Raw genomic sequence first — 26,265 nt, 5'->3', positions numbered from 1 at the left:
TTCCAAGCTGAAGTTCAAATTTTGGCGGTAACCACGCCCCCCTTCCCAAGGGGCATATAAGGCAGCCCCAGGCGCCCGCTCTCCAGTTCCTACGCCGCCAAGGCAACGAGAAAGGGAGAGGTTTGCCAGAGGGGAAGGAAGGGCGGGTTTGTGTGAATTCACAGAGTACACTCGAAGAAACATGGTTACAGGTAAGCAACCTGTCCTTTTTCTTCGTGTACTCTGTGAATGCACACTAATGGAGACTGACACGCTAAGGTCCCGGATGGTGGGACAAGGCAAACTCGACAACCAGTGAATGTCCAAACATAAGTTTATTAGGACACATTGAGATAACAGTCCCAAGAGACCAGTGCAATAAGTTGTCTGAAAGGACCAGTGCAATGCCAGCATGAGCATAGTACAAGAAAACAGAACATATTAGGAAATACTGAATAAACGTAATAGAAACACAGAAATTGCGTATAGTGCATATAAACGCTCTCCCAAGGGAAGAGGGGAAAACATCACACAACTTGACACACCCGTCAGGGTCAATAAAGTGTTACAGAGCAACAGAGCAACTGCCCAACATAATTAGGGAAAAAACATATCCCCAGAGGTAGGTATGGGGAGAAAAACTGGCCCATAACTTGAAGGAGAGGTATAGAGAGTCACCTGCGGGTGAGTATAGGGAGAAGAAGGACGTTTGAGAGTCAGGATAGGCAAGATGAGAGTACTGATCTTGCGAAGGCCGAGTCTTTTAGGGCTTTATTGTCTAGCCTGTAGTGAGAGACAAACGTAAGTGGGTTCGACCAGATTGCCGCTTTACAAATGGAGTCAAGCGGGATACCTCTGAGGAAGGCGGTCGAAGCCGAGAGGCCCCTCGTTGATCTCGGACGGATGGATGGAGGGGGAGGGCGTTTGGCCAGCTCGTAAGCCAACTCAATGGCCTGAGCAATCCAATGGGACAACCTTTGGGAGGAGATGGGATTACCCAACTTGTCCGGGGCATAGGTGACAAAGAGTCTCTGAGTCTTACGGATGCCCTTGGTACGGTCCTTGTAGAAGAGGAGCGCCCTGCGAACGTCGAGAAGGTGCAGTTTTCGCTCGAGAGGAGAGGAGGGGTTAGAGAAGAAAGCTGGTAGAACAATGTCCTGATTGAGGTGGAAAGCTGACACTACCTTAGGGAGAAAGGTAATGTCCGGGCGAAGGACAGCACGGTCGTGGTGGAAACGTAGGTAAGGCTCATCGACCCTGAGAGCAGCAAGCTCAGATGGCCGTCGTGCCGAAGTGATTGCCACTAGAAAGGCCAGCTTCCACGAAAGCAAGCAGAGATCAGTTGAGGCTAGTGGTTCGAAGGGAGCAGAAGTGAGTTGAGAGAGTACGAGTTCGAGGTTCCAGCCCGGCGTAGGTGGTAGCGACGGTGGGCAGATGTTGTTGTAGCCTCGAAGAAATGTTTTGATCAAGTGGTGAGAGAAGAGAGACGGCTGACCATGGCGTTGAAAAGACCAGGAAAGAGCTGCGAGGTAAGCCTTAATAGAAGCGAGAGAGAGTTTCCTCTCGACGAGAGTCATAAGGAAGTCGAGGACCACCGATACCAAGGTTGGAAAGGAGTCGATATTACGGGATCGAAGGAAGGCGCGAAAGCGAGAAAGTTTGTAGGTATAAGCTTTGGTTGTAGACGGCTTATGGGCTGCCCGAAGAACATCTTGTAGGTTTTGCGGAAGGGAGGTTAGGTAAGAATCCTCCACGCAGTGAGATGAAGAGAAGGAAGGTCCGGGTGAAGAATTTGACCGTCCTCTCTCTCGAGAGAAGGTGCGGCGAGGGAGGCAGAGGGCGAAACGTTCCTCTGGAGAGGCGAAGAAGGGCTGGATACCACGGTTGGCGGGGCCAGGCCGGAGCTATGAGAATCGCTGTGACCGAGATCGAGAGGAGTCTTTCGAGGACTTTCGGTATGAGGGGAATAGGGGGAAAAAGATAAAGCATCTCCGCTGACCAGTCCAGCAGAAAGGCGTCCCCTAGGCAGCCGGGAAAGGAGTTCGGGGGAAGCCTCGCTCCGTAGCGGGGTAGCTGAGCGTTCTGGGGGGAGGCAAAAAGGTCCAGAGTAGGTCGCCCCCAGTCGAGGAACAGATTGTGGAGAATCTCGGGATCGAGCTTCCACTCGTGAGAGGAGGATGTCATCCTACTGAGGGCATCTGCCAAGTCGTTTTGGGCACCCGGAAGGTGAATCGCGGAGACCTGGACGTCGTGGGCTATGCACCAAAACCAGAGGCGGGAGGAGAGGTGCATCAACTTTCTCGAACCCGTACCGCCCTGTTTGTTGATGTAGAATACTGCTACCAGATTGTCCGATTGAATGAGGATGGATTTGTGGCAGATGAGGCGGGAGAAAGCTTTCAGGGCTTTGAGGATGGCGAGAAGCTCGAGAAAGTTTATGTGGTTGGTCCTCTCGGATGGGGACCAAAGATCTTGGACCATCAGGCCGCTCATGTGGGCTCCCCAAGCGTAGGTGGAGGAGTCCGTGGTTATGGTTATTGAAGGTAGGGTTGGATGAAATGGAAGGCCCCTGCACACGTTCCGGTGAGACGTCCACCATGAGAGGGACTGGCGGACGTTTGACGGTATCGACAAGTACTTGGAGTTGTGGTGGTAGAGCGGCTTGAAAGTGTCTATAAACCACCTTTGTAGAACCCGAAGATGCAGCCTGGCGAAGGGGGTCGTGAGAACCGTGGAGGCCATATGGCCTAGAAGGACTTGAATGGCACGGGCTCGGACCCTCCGGGCGGATCGACATAGGGCGATCTGGTGGCGGAGAGCTAAGAATCTGTCAAGCGGTAGCGAGACAGTCTCTGTGACGGAGTCGAAGAGAGCTCCGATGAATCGGATTTTGGTCGACGGGGAGAGATTTGACTTCTCGGCATTGAGTTGAAGGCCGAGAGATTTTAGGAGATGCAGCGTGAAGGAGACGTGGCTCTCGAGAAGAACAGGGTCGGGCCCGACCAGAAGCCAGTCGTCCAGATAAGGAAAGACCGTGATGCCATGCAGCCTGAGGTGGGCCGCTATGGCGGCGACGACCTTGGTAAAGACCCTTGGAGCCGTGACAAGACCGAAGGGTAAAACGGTAAATTGGTAGGTTTGGTCGAGGACTTTGAAACAGAGGAAACGTCTGTGAGCCTCCCGTATCGCCACGTGGAAGTAGGCGTCTCGTAAGTCTATGGAGGCAAAGTAGTCTCCCAGCTGCAGCATCGGGAGAATAGAGGCAATAGAGACCATCCTGAATTTGGAAGGGCGAATGAAGATATTGAGGGCCCTTAGGTCCAGAATGGGGCGTAGCCCGCCCCACCTGTTCGGGACTGTAAAGTATCTGGAGAAGAAACTTTGAGGATCCAGTTCGGGAGGAGAGGGACGGATGGCCCCTTTGGCCAGGAGGGCATCGATTTCGGCCAGTATCTCTGGAGAAGGAGTTGAAGAGAGAATGTGACCTGTAGGTGGGAGCTCTGTGAACTCTAAGGCGTAGCCCTCTTGGACAATGCGAAGAACCCAAGCATCTGAAGTGATGGACTCCCATTGATTGTAAAAGGGGGCCAGGCGGTCGGCGAAGGCACAGGAGGGTCGAGGCAGCGTGGGCTCTACATCGGTAGCGGACGAGGAGCTTTGGCAAAAGGGGATGGCGTCAGGTACGCCGGTTAGCCTGCGGAGGAGCGGGGGTGGTTCGACCCCGTTGCTTTTGCGGATGAGGTCCCCGACAGGGTTGGTGATGGCTTTGATTGCTCGAGAACGAGGGGCGCTTGAAAGATTGGTGCCGGAAAGATTGCGGCGGGAAGCGACGGAAGCGGTGAGGGAACCAGCGGGTGCGCTGTGGCTGCGGTTGGTCGCCACATTTTAAAGTCATGATTAGACTTGAGTTTGTCATCGGTACCGGAGTTAAATAGTCCGAGTGCGTCAAAGGGGAGGTCCTCAATGACCTGTCTGGAAGATGAGGAGAGACCTGACGACCTCAGCCAGGCGTGGCGACGGATGGCGATCGCGTGAGCAATCATCTTGCCCGCCGTGTCCCCGGTATGTTTCACCATCTGGATTTGATGGTAGGCAAGCGAGTCAGCCTCCTGTTGGAGGGTGGTAAGGACGGAGCGGTCTTCGTCTGATAGTTTAGCGAAGAAGGGCTGTGCCTTCTCCCAGATAATCTGCTGGTAGGCACCCATGCAGGCTCCATAGTTTGCCATCCGGCAAAGTAAAAGGGCTCCGGAGTAAAGCTTTCGACCCACAGCGTCGAAGCGCTTCCCTTCTCTGTCGGCCGGAGTGTTCGACTGACGACCTGAGGATTGGGAGGCCTTGACGACCAGGGAGTTGGGGTCGGGGTGGTGTTTCAGCCACTCCAAGGTATCGTCGTCGGTACGGTACCAAGTCTCGATCCTCTTCGAGGTCGGAGGAATGGAGGAAGGGGTTTTCCAGGAGGCCTGGATAATGTCCAAGAGATAAGGCAGGAAAGGGAGTAGCATGGCCGGCGGAGCTTGGGCCTGCACCCTTTTGAAAACTGGATCAGACACTGCTTTGGAAGTCTGCTTGATCTCCAAACCCAGGGCGTCGGCCATTCTGACCATTTGATCAGAGAAAGCACGAATATTGTCAGTAGGAGAAGGTGGGTCCGCCTCATACGCATCGTGAGGAGGAGAGAGGTCGAGTCCGAGAGAGACTACCGAAGCCGAGAGGACAGAGTCTGGGCGGTCAATGTCAACATCTTCCTCCTCAGCCCCTTGGGGGGACTGAGGGGGAGAAGAAAGCACAGTCTCGGAGGGAGGCATGGCCTCACGGGAAGAGAGGGCCGGGAGCCGAGGATCTTTAGAGGCTGAGGCCTGGGCTGCTCGAGCCAGGCGAGCCGTTTGTCTGCCACGCTCCGGTGTCGAGGTGGGAGGGAAGAGCTGTTGGCGCGAAGAGTGAGGCGGCGCAAGAGGCTCCGGCACCGGCACCCTGACCACCGTTTGGGTAGAGTGGTGGGGTGAGTCCTGCAGCTCCCCGTCAGACAGGGGGTGCAATGGAGATTGAGAAACATCTCTAGGCCTCTGGGCTGGCACAATTGGAGAAGACCTTCTCGAGGAGGTTGCCGAGGAGGACGGCGGGTCTCTCCTTGAGGAAGCCGAGGAAGAGGAGCGCTGAGTCAGCCGTTTTTTTGTCGGCGGTTGCTTGGATGCAACCCTCAAGGACTTGCCAGGTGTGGGAGGAACCACAGCTGAGTCAGATTGCGCTCGACGAGACTCCTCGTGAGCCCTCTTAAAGGCTATTTTAATAGCAGAGGAGGACGGAGGGGAGCCGATACGAGAGCGGATCGAGGTCACCGAAGCCAGAGAGCTCGACGTCGAGGAAGGCCCCACCTTTCCGGAGCGGGTCGACACGGTAGCCGTCGTCACAGTACACGGTGGCTTGACCGGTTTCGCGGCCCTGGAGGTCCTGGACACCCTGGACGAGACCGAGGAGGCTTTAGCTGTCGGAGGCTTAGCTGGTGGCGCCGACATTGCTCTCAGAGCTGAAGACGACGACGTACCCGACGTCGACGGAGTCGGTTCTGGCGTGAGAGATCTTTCGTAGAGCGCCGCTCTGAGCCTAGCGGCTCTGTTCTTTCTGGCCTGAGCCGTGAGAGCTAGGCAGAAGCGGCAGGTACCGACCACATGAGCCTCGCCAAGACAGAAGAGGCACTTGGCGTGGCCGTCTGAATCAGGAATTTTAGCAGCGCACTGCGTGCAGCGTTTGAAACGAGTAGTAGACATGCGAACCTTTCGGCGGAAAAAAAGGAACTGGAGAGCGGGCGCCTGGGGCTGCCTTATATGCCCCTTGGGAAGGGGAGCGTGGTTACCGCCAAAATTTGAACTTCAGCTTGGAAGAGTTTCCGTCGGAACCTGCGCAGGCGCAGCTTCTCCATTAGTGTGCATTCACAGAGTACACGAAGAAAAAATGATTTCTCCTTAAACTAGGCATGTTACTCCAATTATGCACACTGCCAAAATAACTGTATTTTTAAAATATGGTTTCTAAAGGTTTCTTGTTCTCCTAGCCTGACCTACAGCCTTTTTACTGTGTTAACAAAATATATAACTTATGCAACATTAATAATCTTTATGACATGTAATTAAGAACAGTTTAAAATGCAACCCTAATGCAACATTTTGTTACGTTTTATGAAATAATTTAATTGCTGCTATGATGAACCTCCAACAGATGGCATTCTTGAGTTTTTTGCTCAAAATTCCAGATTGTTTCTGAGTGCAGACTATATTTCATTGCATAACTATAAGGTGAAAAAAGGTTTTCTCTGGTGGTTCTGTGTATCAATAATAGTGGCAACACTGGAAGGGATCTGCAGTCCCCCAAAAGTAATGTTTTGATGCTCTGGTCAAAAGAGGCCCCATCGACACTGCCATATAATGTAGTTTGAAACTTTACTACATGGTCAGATTAGACTCATTTAATGCAGTTTAGTGTAGTTAAGCTGCATTAGATGAGTCTACATTGACCATATAATGCAGTTCAAACTGCAATAATATAGCGGTGTAAGGACTAGGGCCCTTGCAACTGCACCATATAAGAAAAAGAATATTTCCAGAGAGAGTTTTGAACCCAATTACACTGACTTTTAGTAAGCAGTTTTATTGCTTTCACACACCCACACTAACTGACCAGGGTAATTATATGAAAGACCTGTATCGCCTCATCCAGTCCTTTGAAAATTTAGGGCAAGTGACACGATTTCATTGATTTGCATCTTTCTGGATCCTGTTACAATCAATCCCATCCCTACAACTTTATAAATATGCTTTATAACCTGAGACACTAACATCACTGTAAACTGCACCTGAAGATGTAGGCTTATATCTGTGAAAGCTCATGTCAAAATAAAAATCTAGATTGACTTAAAAGTCGCTGCCACATTTTCTCTCCCTCTCTCACATGCAAAAGACAAATTTGGCTACTTCTTTGAAAACAAATACATAATATTGTATCAGAATTACCTTTTCTTGCAGAGCTTGTTTAATGAGAGCTTCTTTCTCTTCATCACTTAAAACTTTGTTGCTGTCTCTTGTCCTCCCTTTATTGCCTGTTTCAGATTTTTCTTGGTTTGAATTGATCTGGATAATTTACGAATGGAAAATAGAATAATTCCTGTGTTCAATTTTGGCTCTTCCCCTGGCATTATATTTATGGTATATTTACTTTCAATTTTACCAATTGCAGAATGTTTTTATCAGTACTGTGAATTTTCTCAATTCTGAAAGTTCTGTAGCAGTGGTTCTCAACCTGTGGGTCCCCAGATGTTTTGGCCTTCAACTTCCAGAAATCCTAACAGCTGGTAAACTGGCTCAGATTTCTGGGAGTTGCAGGCCAACAGGTTGGCCCACAGGTTGAGAATCACTGGTCTATAGCATTTCTAGCAATTTCTAAGTACTTAAAAAATAAAAACAACATGCACATATTGTATTTGTATAGAAATCCAGATGGTGATGTGGATTAAAGCACAGAAATGTTGTTGTCCACTGTCCAATATGGGGAAAAGTACTCCAGGACCTGGTATACCTATGAACATATTCTTAAATGAGTTTCCTCGTTAGTTGACATACTTTCTATACTTGCTTTGTATAATTTAGCACCTAGAATCATGAAATCATAGTCATGCCTTTCCCTATACTCTATATTTTAGGATTCTATAAGACTAGACCACAGCAGTTAATGTGTGATCATACTGCTATCTATACATTTGTAGCGTGAAAGGACCACTGAAAGCAAGGACATCTGGACTGTGTCCAATTCTGGGCACCACAATTTAAGGGAGATGTTGACAAGCTGGAATGTGTCCAGAGGAGGGCAACTAAAATGATCAAGGGTCTGGAGAACAAGCCCTGTGAGGAGCGGCTTAAAGAGCTGGGCATGTTTAACCTACAGAAGAGAAGGCTGAGAGGAGACATGATAAGCATGTATAAATATGTGAGGGGAAGTCATAGGGAGGAGGGAGCAAGCTTGTTTTCTGCTGCCCTGCAGACTAGGATGCGGAACAATGGCTTCAAACTACAGAAAAGGAGATTCCACCTGAACACTAGGAAGAACTTCCCACTGTGAGAGCTGTTAAGCAGTGGAACTTTCTACCTCAGAGTGTGGTGGGGGCTCCTTCTTTGGAGGCTTTAAAGCAGAAGCTGGATGTCCATCTGTCGGGGGTGCTTTGAATGCAATTTTCCTGCTTCTTGGCAGGGGGTTGGATTGGCTGGCCCATGAGGTCTCTTCCAAATTGATGATTCTATGATTCTATAGACTGACATAGTTGAAAGTATCCTACTGATTTGGGTTATGCATCCCATCTGGATTGACACTGCATTTAAGTTTTCTGCCAAAAGACAAAGGTTCCCAGTCTTTCAAATATTTTGCCAAGAATTTTTCTCTAAGTTCATAATTTTTGCACTTCAGCTAAGTCGGTCAATTTCAATAGACAGTCCTAATTTTATGGGCCCAATTCATATTGACGGATATATTTGAAATTGACAAAGGGCTAATTAGCATAGCATTCAACATATTTGAGATAGTAGGTATCTCAACGAATATATTAACCTGGGAAAATGAAGTCAGTTTAATATGCAAGGTTTTTAATAAAGAATGTATAAAATTGGATGCAAAAGATTGATTTTGCATCAGGGATCAGCCGGTAGCAGCACCTGATAAAGCCATTACAGGTTGGTATCACCTAGCGCCTCCATCTAACCTCCACCATCTTCCTAATTAGTACAAGAAAAATGAAATACTTGGAGGACAAAGATACTATTGAACTTTGGTGGTTTGTGAAATTTTGTCAGAGATTAAGCACATTACTTTTTTTTGACCCACAACTCCCCAAACTAGCACAGCAAATAAAAGCAGAGGAATCTGAGAGCTGCAGCACAAAAAAGTAATGTCTCCAAGCTTTGAATTTAGCATAGCTGTATCCCTTCAAGTCTATTCTGGTTTATGATGATCCTAAGGCAAACCTTTCATGGCATTTTCTTGGCAGGATTTCTTCAGGGGAAGTTTCCTATTGCCTGCCTCTGTGGCTGAGATAGTGTGACTTTCGCAAAGTCGCCCAATGGAATTCCAAAGATAAGATCAGCATCCATTTTCATTAGATATAGCACCCATATTCATACCAAGATTTAGTTGTCTCACAAAGGGAATAAATTAAGGGAAATGTTTAACCTAGAACTTTGGGTGACTAATTTATATTGAATAATAATAGAACTGTAATGCTTCTCTAAAACAAAAATCAAACTCAGGTTTAGAAGGTTATTTGGAATGTATTCTTTTGCCTGACTACAATGGACTATAGTAAGACAAAATGTGCTGTCAGTTATGACTGAAGTAAATGCAATGGGCAAAATTATGTGAAACAGGAGTCACTTGTAAAAGCAACTTCTGTTTATAGAAGCGATGTTCTAGACTTTATAAACTTTAAAAACTATTTCCCCCTCTTTGTCTTTGGACAAGAACCAGCACACTGCTTAGCAAACAGGTTGCAAAGACTGGCAAGCACTCTCTCCACATTGTGTGTAATTCTTTGCTACCAAGGACACACTGCAAACACGCATAATCCTGGCCATTCCCAGAAAGGTCTGCTTGTGTAAAGTCTCAAAGTTTACAAAAGAAGCAGAAGGATGGGAGGAACGCCACAGAGGCAACAAAAGCCAAAGTGGGGAGCTGGAAAAAATTTGAAGGAGGTGATAAATTTGCACTTGGTGAATGCAAACATGTGCTGATGTTATGAAATACTACAGTTCCGCACATAATATCACCCAAAGAACAACTAAGGGAAGGGAGTGCACTGATGTGCCCAAATCAAGGCTGTCATATTCCTTAAGCCAAAGAGTCTGGCAATTTCTTTTCATTAATTCAGATAAAGTGCAACCATTTAGCCCATGCAATACACTATTGTGTGCTTTCAAGTAGTTTTCTTAAAGGAACCATATTGTAGGGCTTTCTTGGCAAGGTTTCTTCAGAGGAGGTTTGCCACAGCTTTCCTTTTGAGGCTCGGAATGTAATTTGCCGACGAAGTATTATGCCAGTATATTTCTGAGAAATCTCCTAAAATGTATCCCATGCCTTTACTGGAATTACACACTTATTGTTTAGATGCTAGAACTGTCCTCTTAAGCTTTCTTTAGTTAGTGCATCACTTTCAAAGCCATTCTTTGACAGTGTGCCAAGAACTGATGCTCTGTCCACATAAACAATGCAACATTGAGCGTTCATTTGGAAACATCCTATCAAAATGCAAAGGCAGGTATGAGATAATAAAGTGCATTTTCTACAAACAAACAGAGGCAAAGATTAAAGAACAGGTAAGAGAAGAACTAATTATTTGAAAGATGATACAAGCATTACATTAATATTCACATGTATAGCTAAGGAAGATTTTGTGTTATCTGTGGATAGCTGCCTTCAGTATAATTTTCCCGGAGATGATTTAAAAAATCTGCTTCCTTTTCCCAGTTCTGGTCCATTTCTTTCCCTCTTTCCTTTTTGCCAGCTCCTTTATTCAAGGTGGACAGCAGGGAAGCCAAGCCAATGTGGCTTCCAGACACCATATTTAGTTTTGGAATAAAGAAAGATACCCTTTATACACAATTTCAATTCCAAAGTCAACCCTCAAATCCTGGGTACACTTACTCATTGAGCAATGTAAGTACTGTACCTGAACTCTTATATGTGTTTTAATTGCTTATATGTTTAGATTGTTTATATTTTGATGAGATGTATTTTATTGTTTACCTTTGTGGCATTGAATTTTTGCCAGATTTGTAAGACAGCTTGAGTCCCCTCCAGGGTCGAGAAAGGTGGGGTAGAAATGAAGTAAACAAATAAAAGAAATAATAAATAATGATACATTTGGATGTAATGATAACTTATTATTTAAAAATGTCAGAAATCATAAGATAACAAATCATGACCTCTAATTGTGGTTTGTAGCTAATAAACAAACTGTGAAAAGGGAGGAGTGGGACCTGGAAATAACTGCAGCTTCAAATTCAACAAACTATAATTTGGTCAGTATTTTTGCCATTCATAGAATCATAGAGTTGGAAGAGACCACATGAGCAATCTAGTCCAAACCCCCCATGTAGGAAAAGCACAATCAACAGATGACCATCTAGCCTGTAATTAAAAGCTTCCAAGGAAGGAGCTTCCACCACATTCTGAGGCAGAGAGTTCCACTGCTGAACAGTTAAACAGGAATGTTGTGTAGAAACTGCAATAGCAAGATTTTTAAAATATAAAATAATATAAATGATCATGTAAAAATGCACCTTACAACAACTTTATCACTTACAGCATTGAATGCATAGGTCTTGCTACTGCTCGTAAGAAAGACTTCAGCTAGATTTAATGTTAATAATAATAAACAGGACCTGTCTGCATACATCGTCCTGAGTTTGGAATGAATTGCTATATTTATCACCTTGTTACTATGGCAATAATATGCATGACGTGGGTTAGCATATTGGTACTTTCACTCTCCCTGTTTGTACTTACAAAAGAGCTTTTTTGTCTATTGCTTTGAAGATGGCCTGCCTCTAAATAAATGTTGTTTATTACTTGGGAATATAGTCAAAAGCTTTTCTTATTCTACATTAAGCCTTTCCAGAGAGTTTTGGTACTGCAAATGATATATTGGTGCTGGTGGTTCAAAAACTGAGGTTTAACAGAGACAGAAATGAAGATAGAAACTTACAAACCCTCAGGTTTGAAAGAATATTATATGCTTTTTCTGATAGCAAGGGCACTTTCTTAATACTGACATGTTGCAGTTTTTAGTACTATCTGTGTGCCATTTTATTCCAGCAATCATTATTGTTTCTTCTCTTGTTCTGTAGTGGAAATGGTGAACCTATGCCCCTTGAGATATTTTTAAAGATTATGGCAATTTATTATTATTATTATTATTATTATTATTATTATTATTATTATTATTATTTCTATCCTACTTTTATCCAGAGTCTGGACTCAAAGCTGCAAACAATATGTAAAAAGTAGAAAAACATAACATACAATAAAAATGAACAGCACCATCATAATAATATCTAATAAAAGGAATAAATTATTTTTTAAAAAACCATCATCAATGTAATTGACAACTAGCACAAATACAAACAACAATAGATTAAACCCCCATCTAAAATCGCTTCTTTTAGGCTGCAGTCCAATCCACTGCTGGAGGTCCATTATGATTCCAACATTGCACACTATAAATCTGGCATTTTCAGTGCTAGTATTCATCTTCAGGGAAGGCCTGTTTTCACAGTAAAGTTTTTACTTGATTCCTGAACGATAACAGGGAGGGAGCCATTCTGACTTCTTTAAGAAGGGAGTTCCACCAAAAAGGCCCTTTCTCTCTCGTTCCCACCAATTGTACTTGAGATGGTGGTGGGACCAAGAGTAGGTTCTCTCCTGCTGATTTCAAGCCTTGTGTAGGTTCATAGGAGGAGATGCAGTCAGTTAAATCATCACTGGCAATTTGCTTGAACTAGTAGAAGTAATGGCAGCTGAACTCCAAAAAAAACCCGGAAGGCCACATATCAGCTTGTGCAAATTTAGCTCTTGAGTGAAGCCCCCAGCATTTTCTCCAACACTAACATTCCATATTGCAGCATTGTATAACTGGAATTCCATCTTCCTCAGTCACATATGTATATTATTTCCTTTTGAGGGAATTCTTAGATTTTTTTCTTCATCCCACACCCTCATGTGCCTGATTTCTGTAGGACTTGTTTTTTATATCCACCTCTGTCCATTACTACTGTATGGATCCCTGTTCAATTTAGACTGAAATGACATCAGAATAGTAAACCTGTTGGTTCGAACCCAGTCCTAGCTCAACCATGTCCATAATGTTGAGGTCACTTTTAAATCACAAATAATGCAAGTCTCCTCTAACATTTTTTAAACAGTCTTCAGTGCTTGATGGATTTAAAGGCAGTCTAGAAATCTTATAAATAAACTGATAAACATAGCAAGAACAAAAATAGCTCTTCCAGAATCATGTACCTATAGCATCAATGTTATCTGAAGTAGACGCATGAAGGAAGCAATAAAATTTGAGAATGAATAACTGCTCACCAAAGGAAATTATTAAAATATTTATATCCCATCTTTTATCCAAAAACCTCAGGATGGCTTACAATAAAATCAATTTAAAACAATAAATACTGTAATTACAAAAAAATTAAAGATTAAAAAATAAAATAGTTTTCCAGTTTCAAACTATTTTAAATAATCCTATGTAATTTAGTATAACACATATAAAGCCTAGACACAATCAGTTTGACCTGAAGTTTTAAATAAAAAGCTAGATGTTTATTTAAAATAATTCAAATGTTGGCACTAATAAGGACTCCACAACTGGGGTGCCACAACGGAGAAGGCCCTTTCCCATGTCCTCCCGCAATGTGTTTTCCTTACAGATGGGACACAGAGGAGAGCCCTCTAATAAATTTCAATTCTTGGGTGGGTTATACATAGATAGGTATGCTTCCTCATGTTTTGAGTCCTGTGCCATTTAGGGATTTAAATATTATTGCCAGAAGCTTGGATTCAGAATGGAAACATATTGGCAACCAGTGCAATTCCTTCAGTACAGATGTTATATGGAATCCCAGTGAGCAGTCTAGCGACTTCATTTTGTACTAGCTATAATTTCCAAGTCACTTTCAAGTCTAGTTCTGTGTAGAGTGAACTGCAGCAGTATAATCATCTAGTTATCAGTTCATGGACAACTGTGGCTATCTGTATCACCCAGTATTTGTATCATCCATTTAAGTTGTGTTTCCGTTTCGATCCATCTGTTCAGATAGCACAGAATGGGAACGCCCCTCCCAGAATGAAAATAAACTTGATACGAAAGCAAGTGGACGCGGGTACCAGCTCCAAGCCCACTTTTCAGAATAGTAATAGACAAGAGAAGAGGGATTGCGTTGAGGTTTCTTCATGGAAGATCCTTGGCGCTGGGCTGGCGGCTTGCCAGTTGCTGAGGCTTGCCCTCCATTGTAGTTGCCAGTGGCCTTGCTCGGCAACCATGCAGGCCTAGAAAGGCCCTGGTAGGCCCACACACCTTGGGCCTGTGCGCATGGACCTGCCAGGGCCTGCAGCCAAGTACTGAGTAAGAAGCACTCCTGACTCGGTGCTCAGCAGCAGGCCCTGGCAGGCCTGTGCAAGTAGGCCCAAAGCGCGTGGGCCTGCCAGGGCCTTTCTGGGTCTGCATGGTTGCCAAGCAAGGTCGTCGCCAACCGCAATGGAGGGCAAACCTCAGCAACCAGCAAGCTGCCAACCCCGCAACAAAGATCTTCAATGAAGAGACCTCACCAACAGTGGGGCAAGGTAGGTTTCCCAATTGAAGGGGGAAACAGCAGCAGCCCTAAAACTATGGAGAAGGGGGAGTATTTGTATAGGATTGCCCACCCATTTCCATCAATGGGACAAAAATATTCCTTTTTTTTCAGATGTGAGATGAAAAAACTCATTCAGAAAGGCATTGTTTTTGGAAGTGGTGCTCAAAAACAAAAATGGGGCTATATGAATGAAACAAACAGAAACGGATAGTAATCCTATACAAAAGCACAAAACTAGTGGATCAGATAGAGCTATCTCAAGGCACTCCAAACCAATGAGCCTATCCAGGCCTCCAGTGACAAGAATTGACTAGAAATATTCAAAAACTAGGTGTATACTCCTTCAGGAGAAATGCAATCTCATCCAGGACAAACAAGACCCAGATTTAAGAGATACCAGTCCACAGAGCCTGTGTTTTATCAGGATTCAATTTCCCTTTATTCACCCTCCAGAAACATCAATAGAAATGTACTTTCCACATCTTTCCCCTTGAATATATTGTCGGACAAAGCAGAGATGGTTGTGGTGGTCTCTTCTTACTCTCTTTTTAATAAAATCCCATAGTACATATCTTGGCTTTGACGGCTTTTAGCAATGTGGGACTTTACTTGAAAGACAGGATGAAGCAGCCCACACAATGCAGATTTTTCCAGACATAAAATATAATTATTACAACTATCACGATCATGTTGCAAAACATGTTAATAGATGGCGATTCTTTTGAAAGGGTTACCTGAGTCTTGAAATTAACTGGGGGAAGTGGAGGAAATGTGCTCTTTTTGTAACGATGGATGTGGGTTGCCATCTCATATTCCCTTTTCTTCCTCTTCTGAGGTGTTATGAAAGAAGAAGATAAACAAGCTTAGCAAGTACAACACAGAGAACACAACATTACCATATCTAATTAGGCGAGACTGCAATTCATAAATCAACATTGGCCATTGTATAAATGCTTCCATTCCACTACAGGACATTGTTTCACTTGACACCATGTTGGTTACCTGAGCAACTCAGTCCTCAAAGTGCTGTACCGACACCAACTAACCAAGATGAAACAAAGATGCTGTGGTTGCTACTGCAAATCCAACTACCACAGGAGCATAATGTTACATTTTAATGAGTAATGATTAGGCAACGGTTAACCGATTAGCCACAGTCCTCATACATTCTGCAAATATTGACTTGTCTTGAACCTTATTCTTCTCGAAGGGAATTTTTGACCGAAGGAAACTCTGGTTCAGATACTATTTTTCAATGAAGGAAACTCCAACTTGGTTGAGACATGCTCTGTCTGTGCCAAAGCTACTGTATTGACATTTCTGCCAAACACATCAGCAATGTCTGTTACCCCAGCAACTACTGGAGATTTTTAAATGTTAGAAGAATTTAAACACTTGAGTTTTTTGTTTGCTTCTTCAGAATTGTTGGAGATCTCTTTTCCCATACGCTGGACTTGGTCTCAAATACATCTCCATCCAAAATAACTACAGTGATCAATTACTTTACTGTGTGTGTTTTCAATTGACAGAATCATAGTGAAGCTGTAGACAAAATATAAACACATGCCAAACTGGCAATTTTACTGGGGGTAATTGAAACATTGTAGTGGAATGAACATAATGGATCACTTGTATATTGCTGAATAATGGGTATGGATGAGAAACCCTCCAAAAAGTTTATTTCAAATGTATTTATTTATTTATTTCATACTCTCCTTTTCTTCTGGACTCAAAATAGCTTACAAAAATTATAAAACCAACTCAGTTTAAAAGGTTGCATTACAATATCTTTAGTAGATGTGGGCAAAATGTCAGGAGAGAATGCTTCGGGAACATGGCCATACAGCCCAGAAAGCTCACAACAACCCACATCTTTAGTAGTACTGCACAAGTATAACTCTTTTATCTAGAAATTCTATATCCATGTTTTCACTTACTCATGCTCCAAAAAATGTCCTTCCACCCCAAAAATATTTGTGGACCCCTTTGGTTTTTCTAGTGCAATTCTATGGTATGCCACCAGCCAAGTATCATCAAAATATATGGTTAGCTATTATTTATGGATTCTGGTATCCATGGTGGAGCTTGGCGTGTATTTCCCACAGATTCTGGGGTTTATACTGTAATCAGATGCTTGGAAGTTTGATATTTGAATATATGGGGGAAATTATAGATGAAGACTACAAACCAGTTAGCTATATTCATTCATATAATACAGTAATATAGTAGATCCTCAGTTAAATGATGCCCATAGGGATTGGTAGATAAAAGAGAAATGCAGTTTCTGGTTGCTTGAGAGTGACTATTAAAAATAGGCCTAAGTAATACTATACCCCATGCTATATCATACCATAAACTTCATACTGACTTGATATTAATATGGAAATACAGTAAATAAAAGCAAATAAAAACAAATGTAATTTAATGTAACATGGTTTTACTGTTTTACTGTATTATAAGAACAGATTTTTTAAAAATGTATTATTTCTTCAATTTTTAATGGTTGATTGAGAGTTCCAGTTTCCTGAGTTTTATTAAACTGAGAGTCTACTACTGTATCCTTTAACATATAAAGAGCTTATTCATTTCTTCATTGCATTTAAACTTTCTGATACCATGAAAGCAAATACATGAAGATACCATGGGATGGTTTTGAATATACTTTTTTGAAATCAAAAACCTATCATGTGTATTTTAGAGATCATAACCTTTTAGAGAAGAGCCAAAAACCAATTTGAGTAGAATTTTCTCAAGTGACATACAACCAAATGTAATTATGCAAGGCAATGTGGCTTCAGTTGTTAGACTAAAGAACTTATTGTCTCTGATCTGTTAGGAAACAGAGAATATGCCAGTGCATAAAAAGAGCAGTTCTTCAGAAGTGTTTTTCAGTGCCCAAAAATATATCTACTCTCCCATAAAACAACTTGTTTTATATTATGCAGTCAGGAGAGAAAATAAAGTAGACTTTGTTTAAAAATAACATATTTGGTTTACTCACAACCTTCATGTGTTCAGCATACACAGGTACACAACTTATCAGTCAGTTACAGATACATTTGAGATAGTTTCTGTGCCATCCAGTCAGAACATCTCTCTTATAATAAACAGCAGACAAGTGTTTGCAAGTCTGCAATCTAAGCAGTCCCAAAGTCTAAAAAAGCCTGTGCTCCGTGCTTGTCTCAAAGCGGATCATGTGGTCTGCAGTCCCTCCTACAACTTCTCAGGAAAACATAGAGCATGGAGAGAAAGCTGCATACCAGAACATACATACGATAAGTAAGCAACAGGATTATAGATAAGTAGATAGATTACTAGAGGAGGTTTGAAAAGGTTGGAATTTCCAACAACGTATAACTTATTCTCATGCCTAAGCCCATTCCAACGGCCACTGCCTTGACCTCTGGGCGAGAGAAGAAAAGGTTGTATCTGTTGGATGAGACATCCCCTCCCACACTACCATCTTCTTTCCAATCTAAAGACATGGGGGCAGGGTGCCTTTTCTTCTTCTTGAGTCTTTTAGAGCACAATGCACAGTGATGGTGTGTTATGAATAAAAGATGGTATTGATGAAGTAAGAATAGGAATGGGTGTACAAGTTTCCCATCCTTCAAATTCAGCCCCATTCTTACTTATCTATAATAGTACATTGTTGTTGCTGTTGCCTTTGAGTAGACTCTGACTTATGAAGGACCTATTACCAGGTTTTCTTGGCAAGATTTATTCTGAGGATGTATGTTGTTGCCTTCTTCTTAGGCTGAAAGTGTGACTTGCCCATGATTCTCCAGTAAATACTGCCAAATATATTTGAAATGCAGTTACTTTATACAGAGTATAATTCACTGAGATTTGTTATTCTATACATATTCTTAGTATTGGTACTGTTTGTTTTGTTTGCTCTTTGTTTTCAGAAATCTATTGTGTCCAGTTTCATAACAGAACTGCTTCAGAATCTGGGGGGTTGTGAGAGAGAAAACAAAGGCAGACATTCAGCACTGTTTAACACTGCAGGAAAACTCTTTGGCTGAAGAAGTCAAGAAAGCATGCCTGTTTCTTTTGTGAAATACAAGTGAAGAATTGCAATGCAAAACTTAAAAACTAATATTTTGTTATATGAAATGCTATTCTTTTTTATATCTTCAGGAGGGGAATGGACCTGAAAAGGAATATACGAAGCTGTCTTCTCCCAGAATCGGACCATGGGTCCATTTGAACCCAGAGCTATCTGCCAGTGGGTAGCACCTTGCTAAATAACAGACAGGGTGTGTGCAAGGCCATAGCCAGAAAAAAAATTCGGGGGGGGGGGGGGGAGGGGGGACTTTTTTCAAGACTTTCATTATTTATATTTGATAACCTGTATTCTATGTGTATGTTGATTTGCTAGTTCTAATCTCTTTGGTGTGATGGGGGTTATAGACCTGTGATTGTACAGAGCATGTTCAGACTCAGGACTCCATTTTGTATTCTGTCTGCTTAACACCTCAGTGGAGGTAGATGCATGTTGCTGTTTGGACTTCAGTAGAGAAGTATGACTTATGGACTTCAGGGAGTACAATTATAACTAAAGACTATGGACTATTGCTTCAGAATGATACCCTGTGTACTCAACACACAGAACTACATCCTAATTATAACCAAATTTAAATAAGAAATGTGCTTGTATGGTGAATTAATACCAGATGTTTGTCAATAAACAAGTTATTTCCAAAGAAGACTTTGCTTTTTGTGCATATTTTAAACTAAGAGGTTTTAAGGGAGTGTATATCTTTTAAAGGTAAAGGTAAAGGAAAGGTTTTCCCCTGACATTAAGTCCAGTCATGTCCGACTCTGGGGGCTGGTGTTCATCTCCATTTCTAAGCTGAAGAGCCGGCGTTGTCTGTAGACATGATTGCATGGAAAGCCATTACCTTCCAGCTGGAGTGGTACCTATTGATCTACTTGCATTTGCATGTTTTTGAACTGCTAGGTTGGCAGAAGCTGGGGCTAACAGAGAGAGCTCACCTCAGGGACTGCAATTACAACTGCAATTGCAATTTCAGCTGCAAAGAAACAATCATCCTCTGCTAACCAAATATATTTTAAAGTGGCATGTCTTTGTTCTTCGCAGTTGAGACATGGTTCTTCAGTTTAACACCTGAGTTACCTGTGTGCCATTACATGAATACTTATGGATATCCCTTGTTTGAAGGGTTGACTTCTAACAAGGTCACACTTTTCTTGCCTAGTGGTTTCCAAAAGGTGGGCCCCACATGTTTATGGAGATTCGCATTTGCCAAAAGGATATGACATCATTTTAACCTTTTCAATAAGGCTATGGTTGCCATTTATTTCCAAAAGGCTACGTGCCCAGAGAATGGGTGCAGTTATTTCCAAGACACCTAAACATTAGGAAGAGCTTCCTGACAAGTAAGAGCTCTTTGCTGCCTGCAAGTGTGGAGGCGTCTTTCTTTGGAGGCTTGCAAGCAGAGTCCGTGTGGCCATCTGTGCCTGGCTGCCTGGCAGAGGGTTGGCCGGGAGGGCCCTTGGCGTGCATTCCAGCTCGATGCTTCTGTGATGCTCTGCAAGTCACAGTCTCTGAGACTCAGGGGAAAGCGAGGGCAAACGCCTCTGAACCAACCCAAAGGCAGCAACAACAGCACACGGCAGCAGCAAGAACAGACGCACAACTCCCGCTTCATTTCAATCTGCTACAGGGAAGAGGGAGCCGGAGGCAACTTTCCGACCACCCCGCAGCCCGCCTCCTGCGAGTGTCCCTGCGTCCCTCCACGAAGGAGGATCCCCTCCGGCCCCTCGGCGAGCGGCCGAGACAGCAGGACCCTTGATCCGCTTACCTGGAGCCCCGGGACGGGTGGCGACGAGATCCCGAGGAGTCAGTCCCCGAGGAGCGCTTCCCGGCGTCGCCTTGGCCGCCTCTCCTCTCCAGCGCCTCCCCGTCCCACCTCTCTCGCCTCCCAGGAGACTTTTTTTTTTTTTTAAAAGAAGAGTTTGTGCTGGTTTTATCTGAATTTGGCGATATGCATCCAAAAAGGTCTTGGGTTTACTTACAGATCCCCCCCCCCCCCCTGCACAACTTGCTTTGAGGTTTTCATTTAGTAAAATTAGACCAAAATTGGGTTGCTGTGAGTTTTCCTGGCTGTATGGCCATGTTCCAGAAGCATTCTCTCCTGACGTTTTGCCCACATCAATGGCAGGCATCCTCAGAGGTTGTGAGGTTTGTTGGAAACCAAGGCAAGTGGGGTTTATATATCTCTGGAGGGTCCAGGGAAGGGGTCCTCAAACTAAGGCCCGGGGGCCAGATGTGGCCCTCCAAGGTCATTGACCTGGCCCCTGTCCTAAACTTGACCTAAGTCTACCTTGTCTTTGGAGGTCTCTTTGCTTACTTATAGCTTTATGAGATCGTCTAAATGGTCTTTAGAGGTCTCTTTGCTTAGCTATGGCCGTATGAGACCATCTAAATGGCTTTTGGAGGTCACTTTCATTACCTATGGTCATATGAGACCGTCTAAATGGCCTTTGAGGGTGCCTTTCCTTACCTATGGTCTTATGAAACCATCTAGATGGTCTTTGAGGACCCCTTTCCTTATCTATGGTCTTATGAGACCATCTAGATGGCTTTTGGAGGTAACTTTCCTTACTTATGGTCCTATGAGATCATCTGGATGGCCTTTGAGGGTTCCTTTCCTTACCTATGGTCTTATGAAACCGTTTAAATGGTCTTTGGAGGTCTCTTTGCTTACCTATGGTCTTATGAGATTGTCTAGATCAGGGGTCCCCAAACTAAGGCCCATGGGCTGGATGCGGCCCTCCAAGGTCATTGACTTGGCCTCTGTCCTAAACTTTAGACTTCGGGTTGACCTAAGTCTGAAATGACTTGAAGGCACACAACAACAACACTCCTAATTTTGGACTATTTCATCCTAGTCCGGCCCCCCAACAGTCTGAGGGACTGTGAATCGGCTCTCCACCTGAAAAGTTTGAGGACCCCTGGTCCAGGGTGAGAAGAAGAACTCTTGTCTGCCTGAGGCAAGTGTGAATGTTGCAATTGGCCAGCTTAATTAGCATTTAATAGCCTTGCAGCTTCAAAGCCTGGCTGCTTCCTTCCTGGCTGGATGCTTCCTGCATTGAAGCTGCCAGGCTATTCAATGCTAATCAAGCTTGCCAATTGCAACATTCACACTTGCCTCAAACAGACAAGAGTTACTTCTCTCACCCTGGACTTTTTTTTATTGATCATGTCAAAAACGAACCACTGATACAAGTTGTAATGTATTTGAAAACACAAGCAAAGTTTTTAACAAACTTGGCATGATACTAAATGTCCTTTGACCAGTCTTTCCTGACACACTTGGAGTGCCTCTGATGTTGCTGTAAGAAGGTCCTCCATAGTGCATGTGGCAGGGCACAGACTGCATTGTAATAGCTGGTCTGTGGTTTGCTCTTCTCCACACTCGCATGTCGTGGACTCCACTTGTAGCCCCATTTCTTAAGGTTGGCTCTGCATCTCGTGATGCCAGAGCACAGTCTGTTTAACACCTTCCAAGTCACACCCTGGACTTTCCACAAATATATAAACCCCACTTGCATAGTTTCCAACAGACCTCAAAACCTCTGTGGATGCCTACCATAGATGTGGGTGAAACATCAGGAGAGAATGCTTCTGGAACATGGCCATACAGCCCGGAAAACTCACAGCAACTCAGTGATTCTGGTCATGAAAGCCTTCTACAATACAGGGACCAAGATTCCTATTGAGTGGTCATGATGGACAAGGACAGTTGCTCCCACTCCTCCAGGTGTTTGGTACTTCAGCCCCCACCAGATTGGTGTCTGCCAATCTGTCTAGTCAGGAACTCTGGGGACTAAAGGACCAAAGTAGACTAGAAGACTGGGGCTGAATCTACACTTCCATATAATCCAGATTATCAAAGCAAATAATCCAGATTATCTGCTTAGAACTGGGTTATATGAGTATGCTACTATATAATCCAGTACAAAGCAGATCTGGATTTTATATGCCAGTGTAGATGGGGTCTGGAAGACTTGCTCAGGCATGGAAATGCTGGATGACCTGGGGCAAGTCACTCTCACTCAGCCTCAGAGGAAGTCAAATTGACCCCCCACCCCCCACCCAAAAAGAAAAACTTACCTAGAAAACGCCATAATCAGGTCACATTAGGGTTGCCATAAATCAGGAATGATCTGAAGGCACACAACAACACAAATATTTATTTGGGGTAAGAAAGGGTTAAAGTCTTGCAAATCAGCTTTTATTTGCTGATTTGAAACACAAAAATCCATTCAAAAGCACTTAAAGGAATCATACTGGTACATTAGCATCTGCACTTAATCAAAACTCACAACTGTATTGATAAAAATAGAGGATTCATGAAATAACTGTATGATATGGTATATTTTATTGTGTTTTTCAACTTCAGCACCCAATATACATTAATAACAGCTCTAATTTATATATATATATATATATATATATATATATATATATATATATATATATATATATATATTATTTATATATATATTATTCCAGGCCTGTATTATTGCAATATGCATTGGTGACAGTAATACAAGACATCTCTAGCACCAACCATTGGCATTTCTCTGCCTGAGATCACAAACAAAATAGCAACCCACCCCTTGTACAACATGTACAACAGCCAGATAGGAAGACCGTTGAAGCTTTCTTCAATATTTTCTAACTTAAATCAGCAAGCTGCGTAGCACATAGTTCCCCATTTCAATGTCTTGCTGCCACCTCACAACAGTGACCTGAGGCCACTGCCTCACTTTACTAATCCATTGAAATACATTAATACATTATTTACATTGTATGTAAATACACAATGGACTGCCCACAAAAGGTTACAATCAATGACATGCCTGGAAAGCCATTCAAATGCATTGATTTGGGTGCACATTTGTCACCTTAATCAGCACTGATCAAATAATAGTGTCATTGAAACTGTTCTCTTGGGCACACTTGCTTGGGATTTAAGTACTACTCAGTTCGGTAAAACAAGGAAGAATCTGGAAAAGGAACATAAATCATAGCTCAAGACTTCATAGCTGGTGGAACAACATGTTATTCTGAATTACAAGCATTTGTGTGCTCATGCAAGACTGATGAGGTCAGATGGAAATTAAAAAAATACTGACAGTGAGATTTATGTTGTTAACTGTGAGCATTAACTACACAGTTAATATGTTAAGGTAAAGGTTTCCCCCGACATTAAGTCTAGTTGTGTCCGACTCTGGGGGGTGGTGCTCATCTCCATTTCTAAGCTTTAGAGCTGTTGTTGTTCGTAGACGACTCTAAGGTAATGTGGCTGGCATGACTGCATGGAGAGCCATTACCTTCCCGCTGGAGCAGTAGCTATTGATCTACTCACATTTGCATGTTTTTGAACTGCTAGGTTGGCAGAAGCCGGGGCTAACAGTGGGAGCTTGCCCTGCTCCTTGGATTTGAACTGCCAACTTTTCGGTCAGCAAGTTCAGCAGATCAGCAATTCAATCCGCTGCGTCATTGGGGGGCTTCTTACAGTTAATAGCAAGCCAATTAAATGACAAATGGATTGTGATTTTAAAAACTCACAATTTTGAGTTCAGGCCATAGGTCATAGAACTAAACATCTCTATAGCAATTCAGAGGTTTTATATTGCAGTTTTGACATTTCTTCATCCAAGTATGGCCACGTTAAGAACTGTGGCAGAGCATCCTGGAAGCTAGAGTGCTTCTTTGCTGATTTTAAAAAACTGACATTTGTATTAGGCATACATACATACATACGGACTATTTGACTTACACAGAACATGGATCTGTATTTCTAGCAGATGGAACTGGAAGATGAACAAAGGAATGAATCCCTGGTGTTGCAGATGGCATTATTAGGTTATGCATTAGTTGGCAATGTAGGCACACAGAGTTAGATTCTGGATTTCTCAATAATATAACTACCATGCTGTTGGATCCAATTCTGTTACAGAGACTTCCTCCAGGAGAATGGGAGAAAAGATCCTTGTTTATTCCCTCTCCCTCTGCAGCTCTTCGGTGTCACCTTTCCCACTATTCTGGAGGATCTCTCAACTTTACAGAGCGGATTTAGAGGGAAAGGCTTAAGCAAATGTATCAGCGCCTCCATTTTCTGTGGAATAAGCCCTTTTGCCAACAAAATAAGACTTTGGATGCAACCTACTGTCTGTATTTCCTACAATTATTTCCTCTTTGGCTTTATTGTTGACACATCTCTTCCAATATTTCTGTGTGCATGTGGGTGGCGCAGCCCCCAGTGGTGCAGCGCATTAAACTGCTGAGATGCTGAACTTGCTGACCAAAAGGTCAGCAGTTCGAATCCAGGGAGAGGGGTGAGCTCCCGCTGTTAGCCACAGCTTCTACCAACCTAGTAGTTCAAAAACATGCAAATGTGAGTAGATCAATAGATATCACCCCGGTGGGAAGGTAATGGCGCTCCATGCAGTTATGCTGGCCACACGGTCTTGGAGGTGTCTATGGACAATGTCGGTTCTTCGGCTTAGAAATGGAGATGACCACCAACCCCCAGAGTTGGATACGACTGGACTTAATGTCAGGGGCAAACCTTTATCTTTACCTTTTATGTGGGTATAGTTTTAAGATATGTACACACATACATATCTCCAGAGTTGTCATCCAGTGCTCAAACCACTACACCACACTGGCTCTCTGTAAGATAACATTTCATACTGTATATATGAAATAGAGGGGAATGCAATCTAGAATAGTTTGTGTTTGACTTTGCAGTGTCACAAGACTGTTGTTTTTGCTGCAAGAGATTAACATTACTACCTCTATGGAAGCCGATATTAGTGCATCTTGCTTTTTAGTAAATGTGAACTTCAAGAGAATCAGGCTGCATATTTCTTCATTTTGATGTAAATCCTAGGGAAGATGACTTCCAAATGAGTGTGTTTATAATAGCCTCCTAGATAGAAAGGAAATATAAGAATGGACTTTATTATCTATGAAAGTGTTCATAAGGCATGACAAAAAGTTCACCAATAATGATAGACTGAACTAGATGGCCTTTGTGGTCTCTTCCAATTCTATGATTTTACACATGGCACACACAAACAACCTCTTGGCCAATTGCAGGTTTAAGGCTCTGGGGTTTAAATAGAAGACCTGTCAGCTTTTTGACAAAATGTCAAAGAATTGATACTTCAAGTGGAAAAATGGCTGTTTTTGAACTGCATACAGAGCAAAGTAGGCAACTAGCACAAGGTGTTTCTCTTTATGAACATGTTCCTGTGTCACTGAAGTGAACAGATCACAGTGCACTGTGTGACAAACAGAACAAATGCTCAAACTGAATGGAATAGAAGGAAAGGTTAAAGCTGGTTCTCATAGGAAGATTAATAAGGGCAATGTCTGAAAAGTATTATTAAAGAGAGAAAAATGCTTTCCAACATTTATATAAGGACACAGGAGTCTGGGCCATATGATCCATTCACTGATTCACTTTATTATTATAGAACATCTGTCTTGATCCTAGTTTTCACATCATAATCCTGAAAAAAAGCTGGACTGGCCACATTGTCCGAATGCCCAATCACTGTCTCCCAAAGCAGTTGCTTTACTCCAAACTCAAGAACAGGAAACGTAATGTTGGTGGGCAGGAAAAGAGATTTAAAGATGGACTTAAAGCCAACCTTAAAAACTGTGGCATACACACTGAAAGCTGGGAAGCCCTGGCCCTTGAGTGCTCTAATTGGAGGTCAGCTGTGACCAGAAGTGCTGCGGAGTTTGAAGAGGCACGAATGAAGGGCTTACGGGAGAAACGTGCCAAGAGAAAGGCCCATCAAGCCAACCCTGACCGGGACCGCCTTCCACCTGGAAACCGAT

At 43.2% G+C, this 26,265-nt stretch overlaps 1 protein-coding gene across 1 annotated transcript in view; it reads right to left on the bottom strand.

Annotated features, from left to right (window-relative positions):
• The window catches only part of LOC103280638 (uncharacterized), an 87,582-nt gene extending 61,319 nt beyond the window's left edge, over positions 1–26,263 (bottom strand). The window contains exons 1-5 of the mRNA XM_062976308.1: positions 25,210–26,263; positions 22,516–22,568; positions 20,201–20,317; positions 15,104–15,199; positions 6,984–7,100 (exon numbers count right to left, since the gene is read on the bottom strand). Of these exons, the coding sequence (XP_062832378.1) occupies positions 6,984–7,100; positions 15,104–15,175 (189 nt within the window). The 5' untranslated portion in view covers positions 15,176–15,199; positions 20,201–20,317; positions 22,516–22,568; positions 25,210–26,263. The remainder of the gene's footprint in view (positions 1–6,983; positions 7,101–15,103; positions 15,200–20,200; positions 20,318–22,515; positions 22,569–25,209) is intronic.
• Positions 26,264–26,265: the final 2 nt, after the last annotated feature.

This window comes from Anolis carolinensis, chromosome 1 (assembly GCF_035594765.1).
Source record: "Anolis carolinensis isolate JA03-04 chromosome 1, rAnoCar3.1.pri, whole genome shotgun sequence".
Lineage (NCBI taxonomy): Eukaryota > Metazoa > Chordata > Lepidosauria > Squamata > Dactyloidae > Anolis > Anolis carolinensis.
Note: the sequence above shows the minus strand (reverse complement) of the source record. Positions and strands in the feature narration are given on the sequence as shown.